This window comes from Montipora foliosa, chromosome 8 (genome assembly GCF_036669935.1).
Source record: "Montipora foliosa isolate CH-2021 chromosome 8, ASM3666993v2, whole genome shotgun sequence".
NCBI lineage: Eukaryota > Metazoa > Cnidaria > Anthozoa > Scleractinia > Acroporidae > Montipora > Montipora foliosa.
In genome coordinates, this window is record NC_090876.1 from 24,454,764 (window position 1) to 24,472,263 (window position 17,500).

At 41.1% G+C, this 17,500-nt stretch overlaps 1 protein-coding gene across 1 annotated transcript in view; it reads left to right on the forward strand.

Moving 5' to 3' along the window:
• The window catches only part of LOC137968415 (fibropellin-1-like), a 71,775-nt gene that overhangs the window by 28,854 nt on the left and 25,421 nt on the right, over window positions 1-17,500 (forward strand). Inside the window, exons 29-32 of the mRNA XM_068814995.1 lie at window positions 14,321-14,388; window positions 14,726-14,965; window positions 15,219-15,360; window positions 16,504-16,853. Coding sequence (XP_068671096.1) covers window positions 14,321-14,388; window positions 14,726-14,965; window positions 15,219-15,360; window positions 16,504-16,853 — 800 coding nt within the window. The remainder of the gene's footprint in view (window positions 1-14,320; window positions 14,389-14,725; window positions 14,966-15,218; window positions 15,361-16,503; window positions 16,854-17,500) is intronic.

The window sequence follows — 17,500 nt, forward strand, 5'->3', positions numbered from 1 at the left end:
AAGAGCAATTTTGAACCGCGCCAAAAAGGGGAGCATTTAGGCTTTATTTTGGACCTTACCAAAGGAGAATTTAGTATCCCACCAGGCAAGATTGATCACCTGTTTAATCTGGTTTCACTGCTCCTTGACGATGTTTCACCCACGGCTAGGGATGTGTCTCGTATTACGGGTACCCTTATTTCTATGGAGCTCGCTTTGGGTCCGGTTGTGCGTTTGCGCACCCGCGCCTTGTACGCAGTCCTTAATAGTGTTCATAGCCTTAGCTGCAAGATCGCTTTAACGCGTGAAGCTGTAGAGGAACTTAATTTTTGGAGAGGTAATTTCTTTCGTTTGTGCGGCAAACCAATCTGGAGGCCCTCCCCGAAGATAGAGCTTTTGTCCTACTCTGATGCCAGCAATGTGGGTTGGGCGGGATTTATTGTGCAATTTGGTGCGCACGTCGCTAGAGGGAACTGGTTGGGTTCCGAGGCCCTATGCAGCTCTTCTTTCCGCGAGATTCGTGCTATTAGATTTGTTCTTCAGTCGTTTTCCAGTCTTTTGGCGGGCAAGGAGTGCAAGCATAGATCTGACAATCAGAGCGTCTGCAGTATTTTGTCCGTCGGCAGTAGTAAACCTCATTTGCAAAAAGAAGCAGTCGCCATTTACAATTTGTGCCATGTAGCGGGTATTCGCCTTTCTGCGGAGTGGATACCTCGCCACTTTAATTTCAAAGCTGATTATTGGTCGAAAGTTGTCGACACCGATGATTGGATGCTCAACCCTGCCCATTTTCGCCAGTTTGATATTCTGTGGGGACCCCACACCGTAGATCGTTTTGCGAGTCATAATTCTTTCCAGTTGCCCAGGTTTTGTTCCCGATGGTGGTGTCCTGGGACCGAAGCTGTTGATGCTTTTACCGTCAGCTGGGGAGGGGAAAACAATTGGTTGGTCCCCCCAGTCTTCCTTATTCCCAGGGTTATCAGTCACATGAAAGTGGGTAAAGAACAGGGCACTCTCGTTATCCCCTTTTGGCAATCTGCTCATTGGTGGCCGTTGGTGTCTCGAAGCCCCGGGGTTTTCCACTCTTTTGTTCTTGACTGGCGGGAGATTCCTTTACATGAATCTACTTTTCTCCCTGGATCCGCAGCTGCGGATTTTTTCGGGCATGATATTCCCTCGTGTAGGGTATTTGCTTTGAGAATTGTATTTCCTTAGTTTTTGCCTTAGAACGTTTTCGGGTATTAGATGAGTACCTTGAACGAGTTGTTCAGCCTAATTATTTACTTTTGTTTTGTCTGAGCCTCTTGGCCTAGGTGTGGGCCTTTGCTCTGTGCAAGTCAGTGGACTTGGAACTGTACTAGTGCGCACGAGTTGTGCAGCTGAAGCAAGCCGAGAGGGCAGTGCCGACACAGTAGTGTGTTCATTTTAGAGTCAAGTGGACTCCTATCCGTTGTGCGGATTTGCTTACCAGTTGACGCCGAGTGGGCCAAGCCTCCATATGTTGGAGTGTGTACTGGTGCTGCGTTAACTTGCCTTGTGGGCAGTTTTCGCTTCAGACGATGTGTATCTTGCGCGTTTAGTACTGTGTAGCAATTGGATGTTGTTCCTGTTTTTAAAGTGCCATGTTTTGGACATTGTCGATTTTTGCTTTAGGCTTGTCGCCTTACCAACGGAGCAACGTGGAGATTCAGAGGCTTGTAGAACTGTTAAAGACTGTCATACTTAATGACTGTGCCACTTCAACCGTGTCTTCGTATGCAGGGGCAGCCAATCGATGGATTGACTGGTGCGAAGCTTACTCGTTTCGTCCTTTACAGTGTAACCCAACCGCAGTTGCTCTCTACTTAACAAGTCTTTCAGACCGTGGCTTATCTCGCTCGTCAATCCTTGGAGCAGCTTATGGCATTGCATGGCTACATAAGAAGCTTGGGTGTCCTAATCCTGTTGACGATCCGCTCGTTTCTCAGACCCTGGCTGGTTTTAAGCGCCTCCTGGTTGGCCCATCTAAGAAAAAGCAGCCTATTGAATCTCATCACGTCAGGGCGCTGATTCGTTCGCATGGTCACCCTCGTGCTTCTCTACCAAAGTTACAAATGGTGTCGCTGGTTGCGCTTGGCTTTTCTGCTTTCCTACGTTGGTCAGAGCTGCGTGACTTTCGTGCCTGTGACTTAAAGTTTTGCGCCACCCACATGTCTGTTTTCCTAGACAGACGTAAGAACGATCAATTCCGTCAGGGGTCTGTGGTTAAAATTGCTCGTTTACCTTCTAGCTCTTGTCCAGTGAAACTGTTAGAGTTGTTCCTGGAGCGCGGAGAGCATCAACCATTTCAGCCATTATTTTGCCTTTGCCAGAAAGTGAGTACCGGGTACAAGCTGCGACAAGCTCCCCTGTCATATTCCCGGGCACGGGAACAGTTTCGCAAGATGATTTCAGAACTTGGTTTAGACTCAAACGAATTTGGTTTACATAGCCTTCGTTCAGGTGGTGCTTCCCAAGCAGCACGCAGCGGAGTTTCTGGGAGAGTATGGCGTAGACATGGTGGTTGGCGCAGTATCCAAGCCGCAGATGGTTATGTCCATGAATCTTTGGAAAATACCCTTGTGGTATCTAGAAATTTGGCTCTTTGAATTTCAGTATGTGTTTTGCTCGATAAACATTGCGCGAGTTGTGTTGTATGCAGCAGTATGGAGAGATTTACATTTGCCCTAGTAATTCAGATGGCTTAACGATGTTTGCTTAATGAACTTTGCCTTATCTCGTATCCTTCTATGCTTTTGCCACTGATTGTGAATTGTCTGCTTATCCCGCACCGCATTTCTGTTATCAGTTCTTTTGGGTGCGGGGAATTCAAGAATTGTTCATTTATCTTTGCCTGAATGCAGCAAAGCGTAATGAAACAAAAGATAAATGGTTTCTTGAATTCCCAAGCGAAGGTGCGTTTGTCGGCAGTGTGTTATAAGTGCCGGCATGAGATTATGACAAGAAAGTGTGATATGCAAAGTAGCAAGTATATAGTCGCTGAACAGTAAACAAGTTTCATTGTGGATTTTTACTAGCGGACAGTTAAATTTTGTTCTTTTTTATATTTTGATTGAAATCCTGTAATCTTTTTTCTTCGTAACGATTTTAGTTGTTTTTTCCTAGTAATTGACAGTTATTATAAGTGGTTTTGTTTATTCAATTTACTTTGGCCGCATCAAACGTATACAGTTTCTTTGATTTTTTGGTGTCTAAACAGTGTAAACATTTGTTTTTTGTTTTGTGATTAGTTGGTCAGTTCAATAAATGGGCTAAGAATTGTCTGCTTATCCCGCACCGCATTTCTGTTATCAGTTCTTTTGGGTGCGGGGAATTCAAGAATTATTATTATTATTATTATTATTATTATTATTATTATCATTATTATTATTATTATTATTATTTTAAAAATCTATATGATTATGATTATTATTATGATTTCTGCTAATCTCTCACTAACTTAGGTATATAGCACCTTCCCTAGAATTCTTGCAGTCCCTGCAATCTTGGACAAAACTCTTGGGAAAAATTCTAGCTTAAGCATCATTTGACATGCACTTACAAAGTATATTGGTCCTTCCCCCCAAACCAATGTTGACAATGTGATGCAAAATATACTGTGCAAATCCTTGACCATTTTTTAACCAACATTGGAATGTCTCAAGTGTCCCAATTACAACCGGAATGACTTTAACTTATGTGCATTGCCATATTCTCTTGATTTCATATTTGATACTGTTTTCCATTTTCTCATGTTCATTCTCGCCTACCCTGGTTTCAAACCGGCATGCGATATCTATCATGAAAGGGTTGTATTTTGTTCCGGCCTAAAGTGTTCTAGGACATTGTCTGTTTAGACTTTCAAGTCCCAATGATCTTCCCCTCTTCACTTTTAATCGCACTTTCGACTTTGTGGTCGTACCATTTTTCTTTAACCATAAAGTTGTTCCTCTTGCATAAATCATCCAATGGACCACCATTGTTATGTTATCATGTCTGCAGTTGGTATATTCCTTCTGAGCTATTTTCTTACATTCCGAAACAATGTGGCCAACCGTCTCCTCTATTTAACCACACACTCTGCAGCTACCGTTAATCTCTTCCTTGTCAATGACTTCCTGATGTTTCTCGTTCTTAATGCCTGTTCTTTGGCCGTCATTATCAAACCTTCCCTTTCACTCTTTAACCCACTCCTCTATAACCATTCCCTATTGCCTCTAATTTACTCTGTAGCCTTGACAAATCTTCGTGTAAAACCTTGTTCCCAAATGCTTGCTCTCTTTCTCCTTGGATATCCCTCTTTTCCTTTACTTCTCCTAATAATGCCTCTTCCCACACGGCTTTCGGTAACTTTTCCTTGCTTTCTGATCCATACCTTCTCAAGTTAGAAATCTAATAATAATAATAATAATAATAATAATAATAATTGCGAGTGAATGCCCTAAATTAGCACAAAAGGAATATAAAAGGAGGCATGACTGGGTGGGTAAGAAGATCCATTGGGATGTTTGTAAAGAGGAAGGTTTCATTGTCAATGAAAAGTGGTATGAACATGTACCTGAGCCAGTACTAGAGAATGAGAGATGTAAAATATTATGGGATTTTACGATACAGACTGATCACGTGATAGAGGCAAGAAGACAGGACATGATTGTTGTTGAAAAGAGAAATAAATGTTGCAAAATAATAGATTTTGCAATACCATATGATAGCCGTGTTGAGGAGAAAGAAGTCGAGAAGGTAGTGAAATACCAGGATCTAGCAAGAGAATTGAAGAAGTTATGGAAAATGAAAACAATGGTAATTCCTATTGTAATCGGAACATTTGGAACAGTTCCAAAGGATTTAAAGAAGAGACTAGAGAATATTGGTATAGAGACCAAGATAGACGACGTGTTATTCTGAACACGGCAAGGATTCTTAGGAAGGTCCTAGAAGTTTGAGGAGACTTGTTGTCACCAAGCTTCCTGGAGTACGGAAGTTCCATTGGAAATCCAATGTGCGAAAACAAGATAATAATAGTAATAATAATAATAATAATAATAATAATAATAATAATAATAATAATAATAATAAGCATTAGAAGCATTGTTATGTGCCGCACAGGAACAGGCCATCAGGACAAACTATGTAAAGCACTATATCGATAAGACTAGTGAAAGCCCCCTGTGTAGATTAATTGGAAAAAAATGTGAAAGCGTGCAACACTTAGTATATGGATGTGACAAATTGGCTCAGAAAGAATATAAGAGACGACACGACAATGTAGCAAAGAAAGTCCATTGGGATTTTTATAAGAAGAATGGGTTGCAGCATACGGAAAAGTGGTATGAACATGTCCCAGAAGGAGTAGTTGAAAATGAAGAAGTCAAAGTTTTGTGGGATATCAATGTTCAGTGTGACAATGTGATAGAGGCAAGAAGACCTGAAGGCCTGCAATATTGGGATGGCATATTCTAGCACAGGCCTTATCGTGGTTAGATAGACTTTTAAAAGAGACATTTGATCCACGCCGGCTCTCTTTAACATCCGCAACGAATAAAGCCTCTTACTTGTTTTCTTACAAATATATTCCACATGGGTATTCCATTTAAGGTCACAGTCAACATGGACACCTAAGATCTTATAAGTTGACACACACCTTCCTCGGCGCTTATTAGTCCTCTTCCTCTGTTTGTTTTACTTAAATACAGTCTATCCTGGTCGCCCTTGGGATTGAACCCCAAGTATATCGTCAACAACTTTCTCCTCTTTCGATCTAGGTTTTGCATTTCTTTTTTTTGTTCACTTGATCACTCCAGCGCCACATCTTACTACAGCGACTGTACGAGAGTTCATTGCCGATATCGTATTCACACCGTTTAATTTTGACTTAAAGATCTTTCTTATCCATCTGCCTCTATCACCAAAATACCTATACCCTTCCTCTCTATCAATTTCCTTAATTTCCCCTTCCGAAGGTATACGTATTTCTTCACTATGTTTGTATCTTTCCTTTCTTCATTATTAAAATAACACACTTACTAATTACTAATTCTGATCGAGAGCTCCATCCCGATGTCTGAAAAGCTACACTGTCTTCACGAGAGTTTCTAGCTGTTTGATGTTTTGAGCATCCATGCACAGTAAATGATTCAGGTACACGTCCTTTGTACAGGCTTCTACCAAATTCAAATTCTAAAGTGCAGTGCAAACAAACTAAGGAACAGTTTTATTTTCGATGCCAGAGAAAGCGGTATTAAAGTTAAGAAAAACAACAGTGAGGACCCCTCTCTTGATTTTCTCATTTCCTTGGTCCTCTCCCCAATCAGTCAAACTTGTTTTCCAGTTGATCCTTGATTCAATGATCGTACTTCTCATTTTGCCCATACACTTAACGACCCACAAGTGAGGAAGCATATTGTACGCTTTTCGTAGTTTATCCACCCCATCGCAACCCCTGTCTGACGCCGCCTAGAATTTCTCGTAATCCTTTTGCCGATTAACAGTTTATACTCTGTGCCTCTGGATTTCTTCCTACATCCGTTTTATTCCTCCGGAAGCATTACATACTTTTCTAGATGGTTGTACATTTCCTCTGACAGTAATAATGCCTGACCTGCTAAACGCCCTTACTCGCAGTCGGAGAATGAATTGTTAAGGCGCGGCTCGACGAGGTCGGCTGTGCTGCCGGCTAGGCGCTTGGCCCCTGAACACAACCCATGTATGACCTCGGAGCCCAGCATCACAGCCAGATGGAATAGGCTAGGAGTCGATTTTGCTGAGGAAGGAAAACTGAGTACCCGGAGAAAAACCCTCGGTGTCAGGTTGAGATAGATTGAAACTCAGCCCACACACGAACTTGAGGCCGAGAGTTGAACGCGGGCCGCAGAGGTGGAAGGCACGCTTAATAACCATAAAGCCTTTGATCGTATTGGTAAGCAGGTGATAAGGCTAAAGTTTGTGACATCACGATCTATTTAGATATAGATATTGGCATTGTATCAGAGGAAATGTAGTAAGGAATAGCATGAGTTCGAAATTAGAAGTTCACAAAGCAAACAGCTCTTTTTGGATAATTAGGGTCTTTTCTAGGAGTGATTGAGCATCTTGGCCCCATGCGACAAGACCATACGGCAGATATAAATAAATAATAGACCGGTAAACATTTTGAAGAGTTGAGAATGGGGTAAACTGCCTGATTGTAGTAATGATTCCAATGTTTCTGCTTATATTTGAAGCAACGGGGCTCACCTCCAGGTGAGATGACTAATTAGAAACCTAAATAATTGATATAGTCTGTGCGTTCCAAAGCAAATTGTCTATGTGCATGGTTATCATAAACCATTAGTTTTACAACATGATTTGGTCGCTTTAATATAAAGGGACAGCTTTTTTGCAGTTAAAAATTTGAACACATTTATTAATTCGAGATTTACGCTAGTTTCGAGAGACCAGATTTTTGTCGGCATATAGTAAGTTTTTGTCAACAGCAAAAAATAAAACTTTAGTTTATCAGAAGCTTTATATATGGTGAATATAAACGAGGAATAGTAAAGGCCCGACAACCGAACCTTGAAGTTTTTCTCCTTTTTAGAAATTTGACAACCCATCTGCCGCAGTTGACTGAGTTCCTCCGATCAAATAAGAGTGAAACCAATCGTTAATTATACCCCAAACCCCATAGAGATTAAGTTTCTGCAGGGACATTATGATCGGCAGTGTCAAAAGCTTTTTGTAAATCGTGTCAAAAACGGCTGTCAGGGAAAGAGGTGAAATAACAAAAGACACAACTGCTTCAGAGACAACGCCTCAAGCCTCGATCACCTCAGCTTTAAGCTTAGTGAAAGTCTCTAGACACGGGATCAACAACTGAGATTTCTTTAAACAACAGTGGGAGGACTACGAGTTCGCTGGTGGACTCGACATGCGCCTAGAAGCAATATTCGATTAGCGACGCGCAGATCGATAATGGGGAAGGACTATTTGCAGGTATTATTAAACCTAAAATTGACCCTTGAGGAAAGAGAGAGTGTGAGCGCACGTCTAGCGGTCTTAGAGGCGTACTTCAAGCCTAAGACCAGATTAGCTTATGAGAGTTTTCTATTTAACTCGTAAATTCAAAACCTAGACGAAGGTACATGTACCGACGAATTCGTAAATCGATTAAAAAACAAGCGCCATCTTATTGAAATTTGGCACTCTCACGGATGAAATGATCAGAGATAGGATAGTAATTGGATTAAAAGACATAACAACCAAACTCGACCTATGCAAAATGGTGAGCCAATGAAATCGCAAGTATGCAGTTTCCATCCATGAATTTGGATGCCAACAGCGAACGGCAAGTCAACGCTGTGGGCATTCAAGCGAAACGAGTGAACAAGAAGACCGATAAACCCACCCCATCGAGAAAATACCCAGCAAAAAGAAAACCAAACAACCGAAGACAAAATGCAGCAGATGTGGTGGACCAGAGCAACACAAACTAGAAGCATGCAGAGCATATGGTCTGGTGTGCAAGAAGCCAAATCGTTTCGTACCGGTCTGTTGCTTTTGACATTAGGTAAACAAAATAGTCAGAGAGGTACGGAGAGTGGAAGCATCTGAGGGAGATTGAACGGACGACCAGGTATTTACTGTCGAAGAGGTCTCAGGCTTGAACTCAAGAGGCAATCAATAAACGCAGATCGGGTTTCCATAGACATAGGTGAAAATTATCACACAAAGCTATAGTGCCAGTTGGACACAGAACCGCACAGAGCTACTAAGACTCTGAAGATGCACAGAACGTGGACACCATAAACAAGCCTTTACTGTCAGCAGAAACCACTGAGAAGCTTGGTTTGTTAAAGATGATGAGTTCAGAAGCTCCAGAATTGCACAGTGTAGTCACCGGAAATCTTAGACCAGGTCGTCCTTTGACGAAATAAGTGACGTGATTCTTGCAGAATACAAAGCTTTATTCCAATGTCTGGGACACATCCATTTCCTAACACCTTTGTTGTTGACCCTAACAACACTCCAGTCCTAGAGGCCCCAAGACGAGTAGCAGTGGTATTACAGAAAGAAATCAAATAAAAGATTGCAGAATTGGAGAAGAAAGGCATCATAATCTTTAAAAAGGTGTCTGAACCTACGGAGTGGATCAGAATTATGCTCGTGAAGGCCTATCCATGAGGGAAACAAATTTGACCCGATCCAAGAGATGTTAATACGTGGACGAAAAAGATCGAGTCTACGACACATTGAGTTAGATGAAGAAAGCACCAAGGAGATAACTTTCTGCAAAATGCCATTCGGTATCTTTCACACCACGGAACAACTTGAATGGCGGTTAAATTATAGAGGCCGTTGGAATTAAACGGACAGAACGGAGTTAAAGTCCTAACAGATGACTTACTATGGACTGAAAGGAAATCGCTACGGCGACCTCTACTACGGCGTGAGTGGATGCGGAAACCCGGGGTGAGTACGTCAACGTAGTCCGCCAATTTTGAACTTAAAGCATTAGCGGCGAAAACAGTGACTACGGCGTTTCCCTATCATTTCTCTGTGAAACTGCCAGCGAGAATTCAAGTAAGTTCTAAATGACCTCGTTTAGAAAAGCAAGAGATGTCAACCTTCTGTCTTACGATCAAGGACTTATAAGTGACGTGGAATTTATGCTATTTTATGATTAATACAAGCCTCATTTACCTTGTGACTTGTATCCAACATTTGAGCTCGACGAAATGTGTAGCTGACTTTAGAGTTCGAAAAGGAGATATCCCTTTGCTTACTGATGGTACATGGCTTAAGGACTAAAATATGAAGTTCATGTAAGACAAAGACATAAATCAGAGTTGAGCGGACTATTATATTAAAAAAAGTACAAGCCACAAATGATCAGATTTTCTCCTATTGAGAGCACCTTTGTGATGAATTTCTGTTCTTAAATTTCAAAGATTCGTTTTCATCGAAGGATTAAAAGCATAAAACATTTGAGGGCTATTTGAGCACAAAACTGCAATTGAAACGATATTTTCGCTGCGGGTGATTCTTTACCTCGTGAACCCAGAGCAGACAGCAATCGTCAATTTTAAACAGAAGATCATCAAATGCGGTCCCAGTGCTTCAGATATTCAAGTTTAGTTTCTTCAGTGACATTTAGCTTTACGTTCAATGCATTGCTTACAGTCATAATAACGGTTTTCGTCTTGCGTTTGGTTGTTGACAGTTGCGGCCATTTCCTGAAGTGCACGTAGAAGTTTTAAATTGAGATAACAGACAAAACCAGAAGCAATAAATAATTTCTTGATAAAGTGAAACACAATCTATATGGGGTTTAAACGCCACTGCTTGAAAAAGCAAATAGAGATGTCGACTTTCACACTCACGTATTTGCGACTACGCCAGAAGGCTAGTCTTCCCGTTGTAGGATTTGGCACTACGGTGAAATGTTATTTGCAAGCATGCGCACTGCGTCAACGTTAGAAAATCTTACTTCCGGTAGCCGCAGTAGGGGTCGCCGTAGCGATTTGCTTAAAGTCCCTCGTCAGATAGCTGGACACGGAGAGACCCAAGAAGAAGTAGAAGCATCTCATGATCAGAACCGTAGACTGCTGTTTTACATAGTCGGACGTCAACCTCAAGTTGAACAAGCGGAAAATGAACCTGAAGCAGACAAAAGTAACATTCATGGGCCACGTAATCAGAAAGGGTTTCGGTCTGATCTACCTAAAGCAAAAGCAGTAAGTGGTATGTCAAAGCCAACCTTTAAACGAGAGACTTTGATTCTACTCGGTTTCGAGATAGTACAGCCTCATAGATCTCTTTCATAATGGCGGCCAAATAAAATATTCTTCTGTTTTAATTTAATGCTAATAAGCCTTTCTAGCCTCGTTACGACGAGCAAATTTCAAGAGAATATTTGTTTCAAAATGAGGGCAGTAACGCTCATTAGCATAAATGCAAAATAATGTAAAGGAGGTCGCCATTAATGAAATTGGTCTATAGAGACTGATTAATCTCAGCAGTCAGATTATGTGGTCCAGCTAAGAGGACAATAAATTTCACGAAATAAATAAGTTGGTCACCCGACTTCCAGTTCTCGAATACTATGATGTGATTGAACAAGTAACCCTGCAATGCGATGACAGCTAGCGAGGTCAAGGTGCAACACTTCTGTATAAAGGACAACTAGTTGGTTTTCGCGTCCCGAGCACTAACCGCCCCCGAGCAGAGAAAGACACACGCAAGGATCGAGGAAAGAATGCCGGGCCATAGCGCTGGGTTGCCAACGTTCTCATAATACATATCCAGACAAGATTAAGTCACCGTCGAATCAGACCGAAAGACGTCGCCTTCACACACAGTTCACCATCAAAAAGGCACTACTGCAAGCACCGATGCGTCTATTTATCAATTATTCTTTGAAATCGAGGTGAATAGCGGTACAATATTTACCGATCCGCAAAGCGGCGAGGTAAATATTCTGCTACTTTTCACCGAGATTGAAAATAATAATTGTTTTAGTATATACTCACGAAGTGATCTCAACAACAATTGCAGAAACAAAACCATCCAAAGTCGATTTAATTGGCATCTTAATTCACGCGTGGAAAACGTGCAAGCGGCACAAAGCATGCGCGAGTGTTTACAGAAGTTTCAAACATGGCAAATCTAAATAACCTTCGTTAAAATCCTCGTCACAGACAGCAAAATGGTCATTTAGCACCGTTTAAATCAGAAATCTAAATCGAAAGTCTGCTTGTTCAAACATTTTCACCGTTCGATCAAAGTTTTTGAGGTTCATTTGAAATGGAAATTGAAAGTGCAGTTGGTAAAGGATCCACATGAAATGGTGGCTCTAATTGAGGTGAGCGTTAGTTTGTTGTAAAATGACCCGTCTTGTTTCCTTGCAACCATGTGGAAGTTTCTTAAACATTTTTTTAATTCCTCGATTTCACTAAGAAATTCGTTTTGGTGGGCGACCAGCCCTACAAGAGAGAATTACTCCGAGTGAAACAAATTGTTGGCTTGAAGATTGTTTAATTTTCAGCAATAATTATCTGGAAAAACGAAGTCAAACACTGGTTGGCAAAAGTATGAACTCATCTCTTACCTTTGAAAACTTTTAGGCCAAATTTTGTGGCCTTCTTTGTCTTCTGAAGCACTGCATCATCTTGTATTCTCAATATTTTCGATTCATAAATGCTGGAGAGTTTAAGCCGGCCATTTTGTTTTGTTTGGATCAAGCATTATTCATTCCGTAGGGAGTGAATAATTAACAATTATTCCATGAGCGCGCGTTGGATATGAGATGATAGATAGCCAACGAGGCGCGTAGCGCCGAGTTGGCTATAATCATCTCATATCCAACAAGCGCGAGTGGAATAATTGTCATATCAAAAACGCCCCCAAAATATAGAAAACTAGACTACAATAAAAATAAAAAGGCCCAAAAAATCACGCATATGCTTGCCGTGTTTGTAGATCATGGTATAGTGGCTCATAACCCATGATAGCTTAGCCAATCAAAACTCTCGAATTGCATTATCCAATGATCCAGTTTTTAATAATGCTCAATTACTCCGAGATAGCGAACCAATCAGGTTGTTTGAAACACCAAGATCATTGAGTGAGTATATACTAAAAAGGATTATGCTTCGGCTACAAATATACCCCATTGGCGTTGTTTACATAGCAGTATCGCAGATGTTTGTCGAGGGTCATCTATCAAGAGCGTTCCTGAAAGACACAGGTCCTGATGATGGAAAATGTCCAGTTTCCATAATAGAACTTGAAGCAATGAGTTCTCTTTCCACCATCAAGATCAACGGCGAATGATTGCCCCAGGTACAACAGGCCACTGATCAACCACAACCATACTGGTGGGCTGGCCAGGATGCAAAGAGGAGGTTCCTATATGCAATTGAGAATACTGGAACCTTATAGAAGAGCTGACGCTGCATAACGGAATCCTTAAAAAAGAAATCATCGTTCCTAACGTTTTGTGTATCACGTATCATGTATCACAAGAGCCTCTCCAGTCACATGTCTTAGGAAACCCAAAGATGTTCTTTATTGGCTTCCATTAGGCAAAGTCATCCACGAAACCGTGGACAAGATTACGTGTGGAGTCTGTTCCGAGTTTCCAAGCAAGAATGCAACACAGCCAATGCAGTCACACGATATGCCTATCAGCCCAAGGATCACATTTTCATCTGACCTTTTCACTCCCAACTGTAAGGACTGTACTTGCGGACGGCTACGGAAATTATAAAGGTTGGGAAATTGACAAATACAACATCAAGTGATGTTGTCAGTGCTCTAAATCATCAGTTTAGTTGACATGGAATACCTGATGTACTTGTTACTGACAATGGATGAATATTCCGCTAGAGTTCTCAAACGCGGGGAATTTAGTCATCACCAACGCATACCAAGTCAAATGGTAAAGCTGAATCCGCTGTAAAAGTTCACAGAGTCAGGAATGGTCTGGCGGTTAGCACTCTTGGATCAACAGAAAACACCAACTCAGGGTGTCAACACAAGCTCAGCACAATGGTTGGTGTCAAGAAGAACCCAAACCCTGCTACTAGTGTCAACAAATCTTCTGTAACCTAAAGTGAAATAAGGGAGCCAAGGGAGAAGTTAAAGATTAAAATACAGAAAGCTAACAGCTACCATGCTCAGTTAGCTGTCCCATCAGCACCGCCGAGAGTCACGGGTTTAAGAGCCATAAGGACACTGAGCCACTGACCACGGGTTAAAAGACTATATGATGTTTAATAACACGCTCTCGTCACACTTATTTCGGCCCCCTGTTTCTGGAATTTCTGGATCTGCCCCTCACCTAAAACACTTTCATATAAATTCCCTTCTTTAATGCGTTTTGTTCGTTTCGTTTCTTTTCTTTTCTTTTCTTTTCAAAAGAAAAAAAGGAGATTTTGCATGTTGCATGTCATGTTGTAATATCATTAATCTAGCTGTAAACATAATAATGAAAGTTTTTCTCCCAAATGGCGTCCTTATTGAAGTAAAAAAGGTTGCTTTATCAAATCGAAAACTCCCATCCTCGATACCAAATCGAGTTATGTTTGCCACATTGCTTTCATCTCCAACATTCTAATAAGGGGGATTCTCCTTCACTGTCATTCACAGCTGTGAACATATTCATAACACATTTTGCTTTGGTCTAGCAGGCAGACAGTCAGGTTGATGTGACAACATGTTTACTGAGACAACAAGAATCAAGTAGACAACAAAAATGTTCCCCAACAAATGTAAACATCACTGCTTTATTTTAATTTGCTATTATTGAATGGTTGATTGATTGATTTACTCATTATGTTTTAAGAATGCAGTGTCCCAATGGGGATGGAAAGTGGAGACATTCCTGACTCAGCCCTCAAAGCCTCCACAGCGGTTAGTGGAGCTATGAAGTAAATGAAAGTAACTAAGGACTATACCTTGCACGGTTCCGTCTTTGACCCACTTTACTTTACTGCGGCAATGACCTATACTCGACGTCGTGGCCAATTCAATGACGGGTTTGTGAAGTTCGCCAAGTTGTCATAAATACGTTAAAGCTGCTCTCGAAAGACAAGGCTTCTTCAAATTATTGTAAGCCTTTTTTCTTTATTTAACGTTTACTCTTCCTCGCCTTGGCACTACTCCGCTAGAAGTTTGGACAAAGGTCCTTTTAGGGGACGTGATATGAAAACCTATAAAATCCTAACAGTCTTACTTAATTCAACTTTAGTGGAACGCAAACTATGATGCAAGCAAGGCCAGACTTAACAAACCAAGTACCTATGTTTCTCGCCTACTGGACAAAGGTCAGTGGGTTCAGGTGGATCTTGGTAAAGTGTCCCAAGTGACCAAAATTGGAACTCAAGGTCGATACAAAGCAGGGCAGTGGATCACGAAGTACACAATCTCTTACAGCATCGATGGAGACTTCTTTCAATTCCAGTTTGACAACAACAATACCATTCCTCGGGTAAGTGGAGACAAGTAATTTAATTTAATATATGCTTATTTTCTTTACTGAAACGGATTTGGTCGCTGATTCTTGGCGTCATAGTTTTGTGTTTTATAATGCGTTAGTGTCAAATCGTGGTGACAACGCGAGTCTAAATCGCATGCCTTAACTAAAAAGTGCGAAGAAAAGCCTGCCAGTGATGCGCATTTCTTCCATAGTGATCTCGGCCTAAGTTCTTATTAACATAATTTATTATTCGTTCCTTACACAGGAATATAGAGCCAATACAGACTACAACAGTGTAGTGCTAAATTCTCTGGATGAACCAATTATAGCCCGCCACATTCGTATTCACCCGGTTGAGTGGAACGGTTACATAGCGTTTAGGTTCGAGTTGTATGGCTGCTATTCAGGTAAGCGAGTATTTAATAGCGTCCCGCTGCCACGAGATAAATTTTAGTCTTCAAGGCTAAAAATAACTCTCTGTTGTCCAAAAAATCGAGTTGTCCAAATAGCTGCGTGTTCTCAGAATCAAGGAAGCACTACTTGATATCCAATTTTTTAAGACGATCAAGTTTTTACTGATTGAAGTGAGACTTTTTATCAGTATATACAGAACTGTGCTCAGAATATATATATATATAAAAAGTCCTGTTCTATCCATAGTTTGAAGTCCATTGATCAGCGACACTGCCACACTGGCCACACTGCCCGTCATGCAGTTAACAATCAATAGCTTGAAAATTTTCAGGTGGCAGTATAGGTACAAAGGCAACGCGTTCTCCTCAGTTATGCTAAGTACCAGTTTGTTGCTCCAGCCGGAGTTCAGACCCGCAACCCAAGCTCCTCACGTCCGTTCGATACTAAATCAGCTGTGTCCTCATTTGTAACTTTGGAGGGACATTAATCGTTTAATGGGATTTGGCACATCTTGGTTTTGAGGATAACTGCCAGGGTCACATTTAACTCTGTAAACGTTGGTATTAGGATAACGAATTTCAAGAGTTACAACACACGACCTCCTTAAGACAAAGGAATTTAGTTTTACTAACCTCAAATTCGCTGTAAACTATACTCCGGGAATACTCTAATTTGACGACAGTAACTCGTGCGTTTGTGAATATCAAGCGAATTCTCAGCATTACCTAACTTAACTTTTAGCAAATGTCGTGCGTTAATTGAAGTAACCGGTTGCTGGGCGACGTTCAATTTAAAGTAAAAGAATCGGGAAACACTGCTGCTAGTAAACGACTTAACCAAACGTGAATACGCACTATCCACTTTGTTTCACTAGTTCCATTTATTCTTTTATTTATTTATTTGTGTATCTGTTTATTAGCATTAGCGAATAATTTAGATACATTTCTTACTTCATGAGGCGAAAGCGTAATTTTTACGTGAACTTTATATTGTGTTATCCCAGTTGCATTCACACCTTCGGTGGTGATACCTAACGAAAACTCGGAATGCAGTGTTATTTTTATTCTTTTTCTTTAAGTTACTAAATCTGTTTATTGCACACACTACGTCCATGTAAATGACCGTTTTTCTTTCAGGATTCCCAACTCCCAAGACACCAGCTTGCATGGCAGGTCTGGGATTGGAAAATAGAGAAATCCCCGATTCGGCAATTACAGCGTCGTCATATGTTAACGCATATCAACCCAGCAACGGCCGTCTACAATCGCAGCCAGGGAATGGGGGCAACGGCTACGGCTACGGATGGGTTCCCAAAACAAGCAACGATCAACAGTGGTTCCAGGTGGACTTTTCGAACTGGACAAAGGTATCCAGAGTAGCTATACAAGGCCGCGGAGATGCTGCCCAATGGCTGACCAAATTTAAACTTGCCTACAGCTACTACGGCGTGTTTTTTACCGACTACAGCGAAGATGGGAGACTGAAGGTATTTAGAACAAAGCTGCATGATCGCATTTCCTCATCAGACAAGCTGTAATCTCGTTCAAATAATGCTCTTTATTTGGAGACTGTTCTTATCAGAAAATAATACTCGATTACATGTTGTTTCGGGTTTACCGGATGGTCGGCCTCAAACCATTATCAACAATTGAGATTGCAAGAATTAAATAGTTTTCCTTAAGTAAACTGTGGAGGAATTTTAAACGAAAACAGTTGAAAAAGCCTGAAGTCTTCGCAGTTATTTAGCCTAGCGTCATAAAGAAGAAAAAAGCGTCGACGAAACTAAGAACAACCGGAGGAAATGGCAAAAAAATGTGCCGACCGGAGGCCGGTTTCTTCTTCAAAGCTCTTCTGTGCAATGGCGACCTCTCAATCTATTGTCGTCCTTCGCGGCTAAGGTAAGAATGATTAAATGGCCGAGGCGATCCATATTAGATAAGCCATTTCGAATTGTTCAGATAAGCTTTAAATACTGGATTGTATTCGGCCCTTGCCTTGTGTGATACTGCATTAGAACCAGGCCTTACACTACCAAGAAAGGTTATAACATGGGACCAATAAAACTGCATCAACAATTTGAAACTTGGCTTCACTTAAAATCTAAAATCTAAGGTGACCTAGGGAAAATCACTG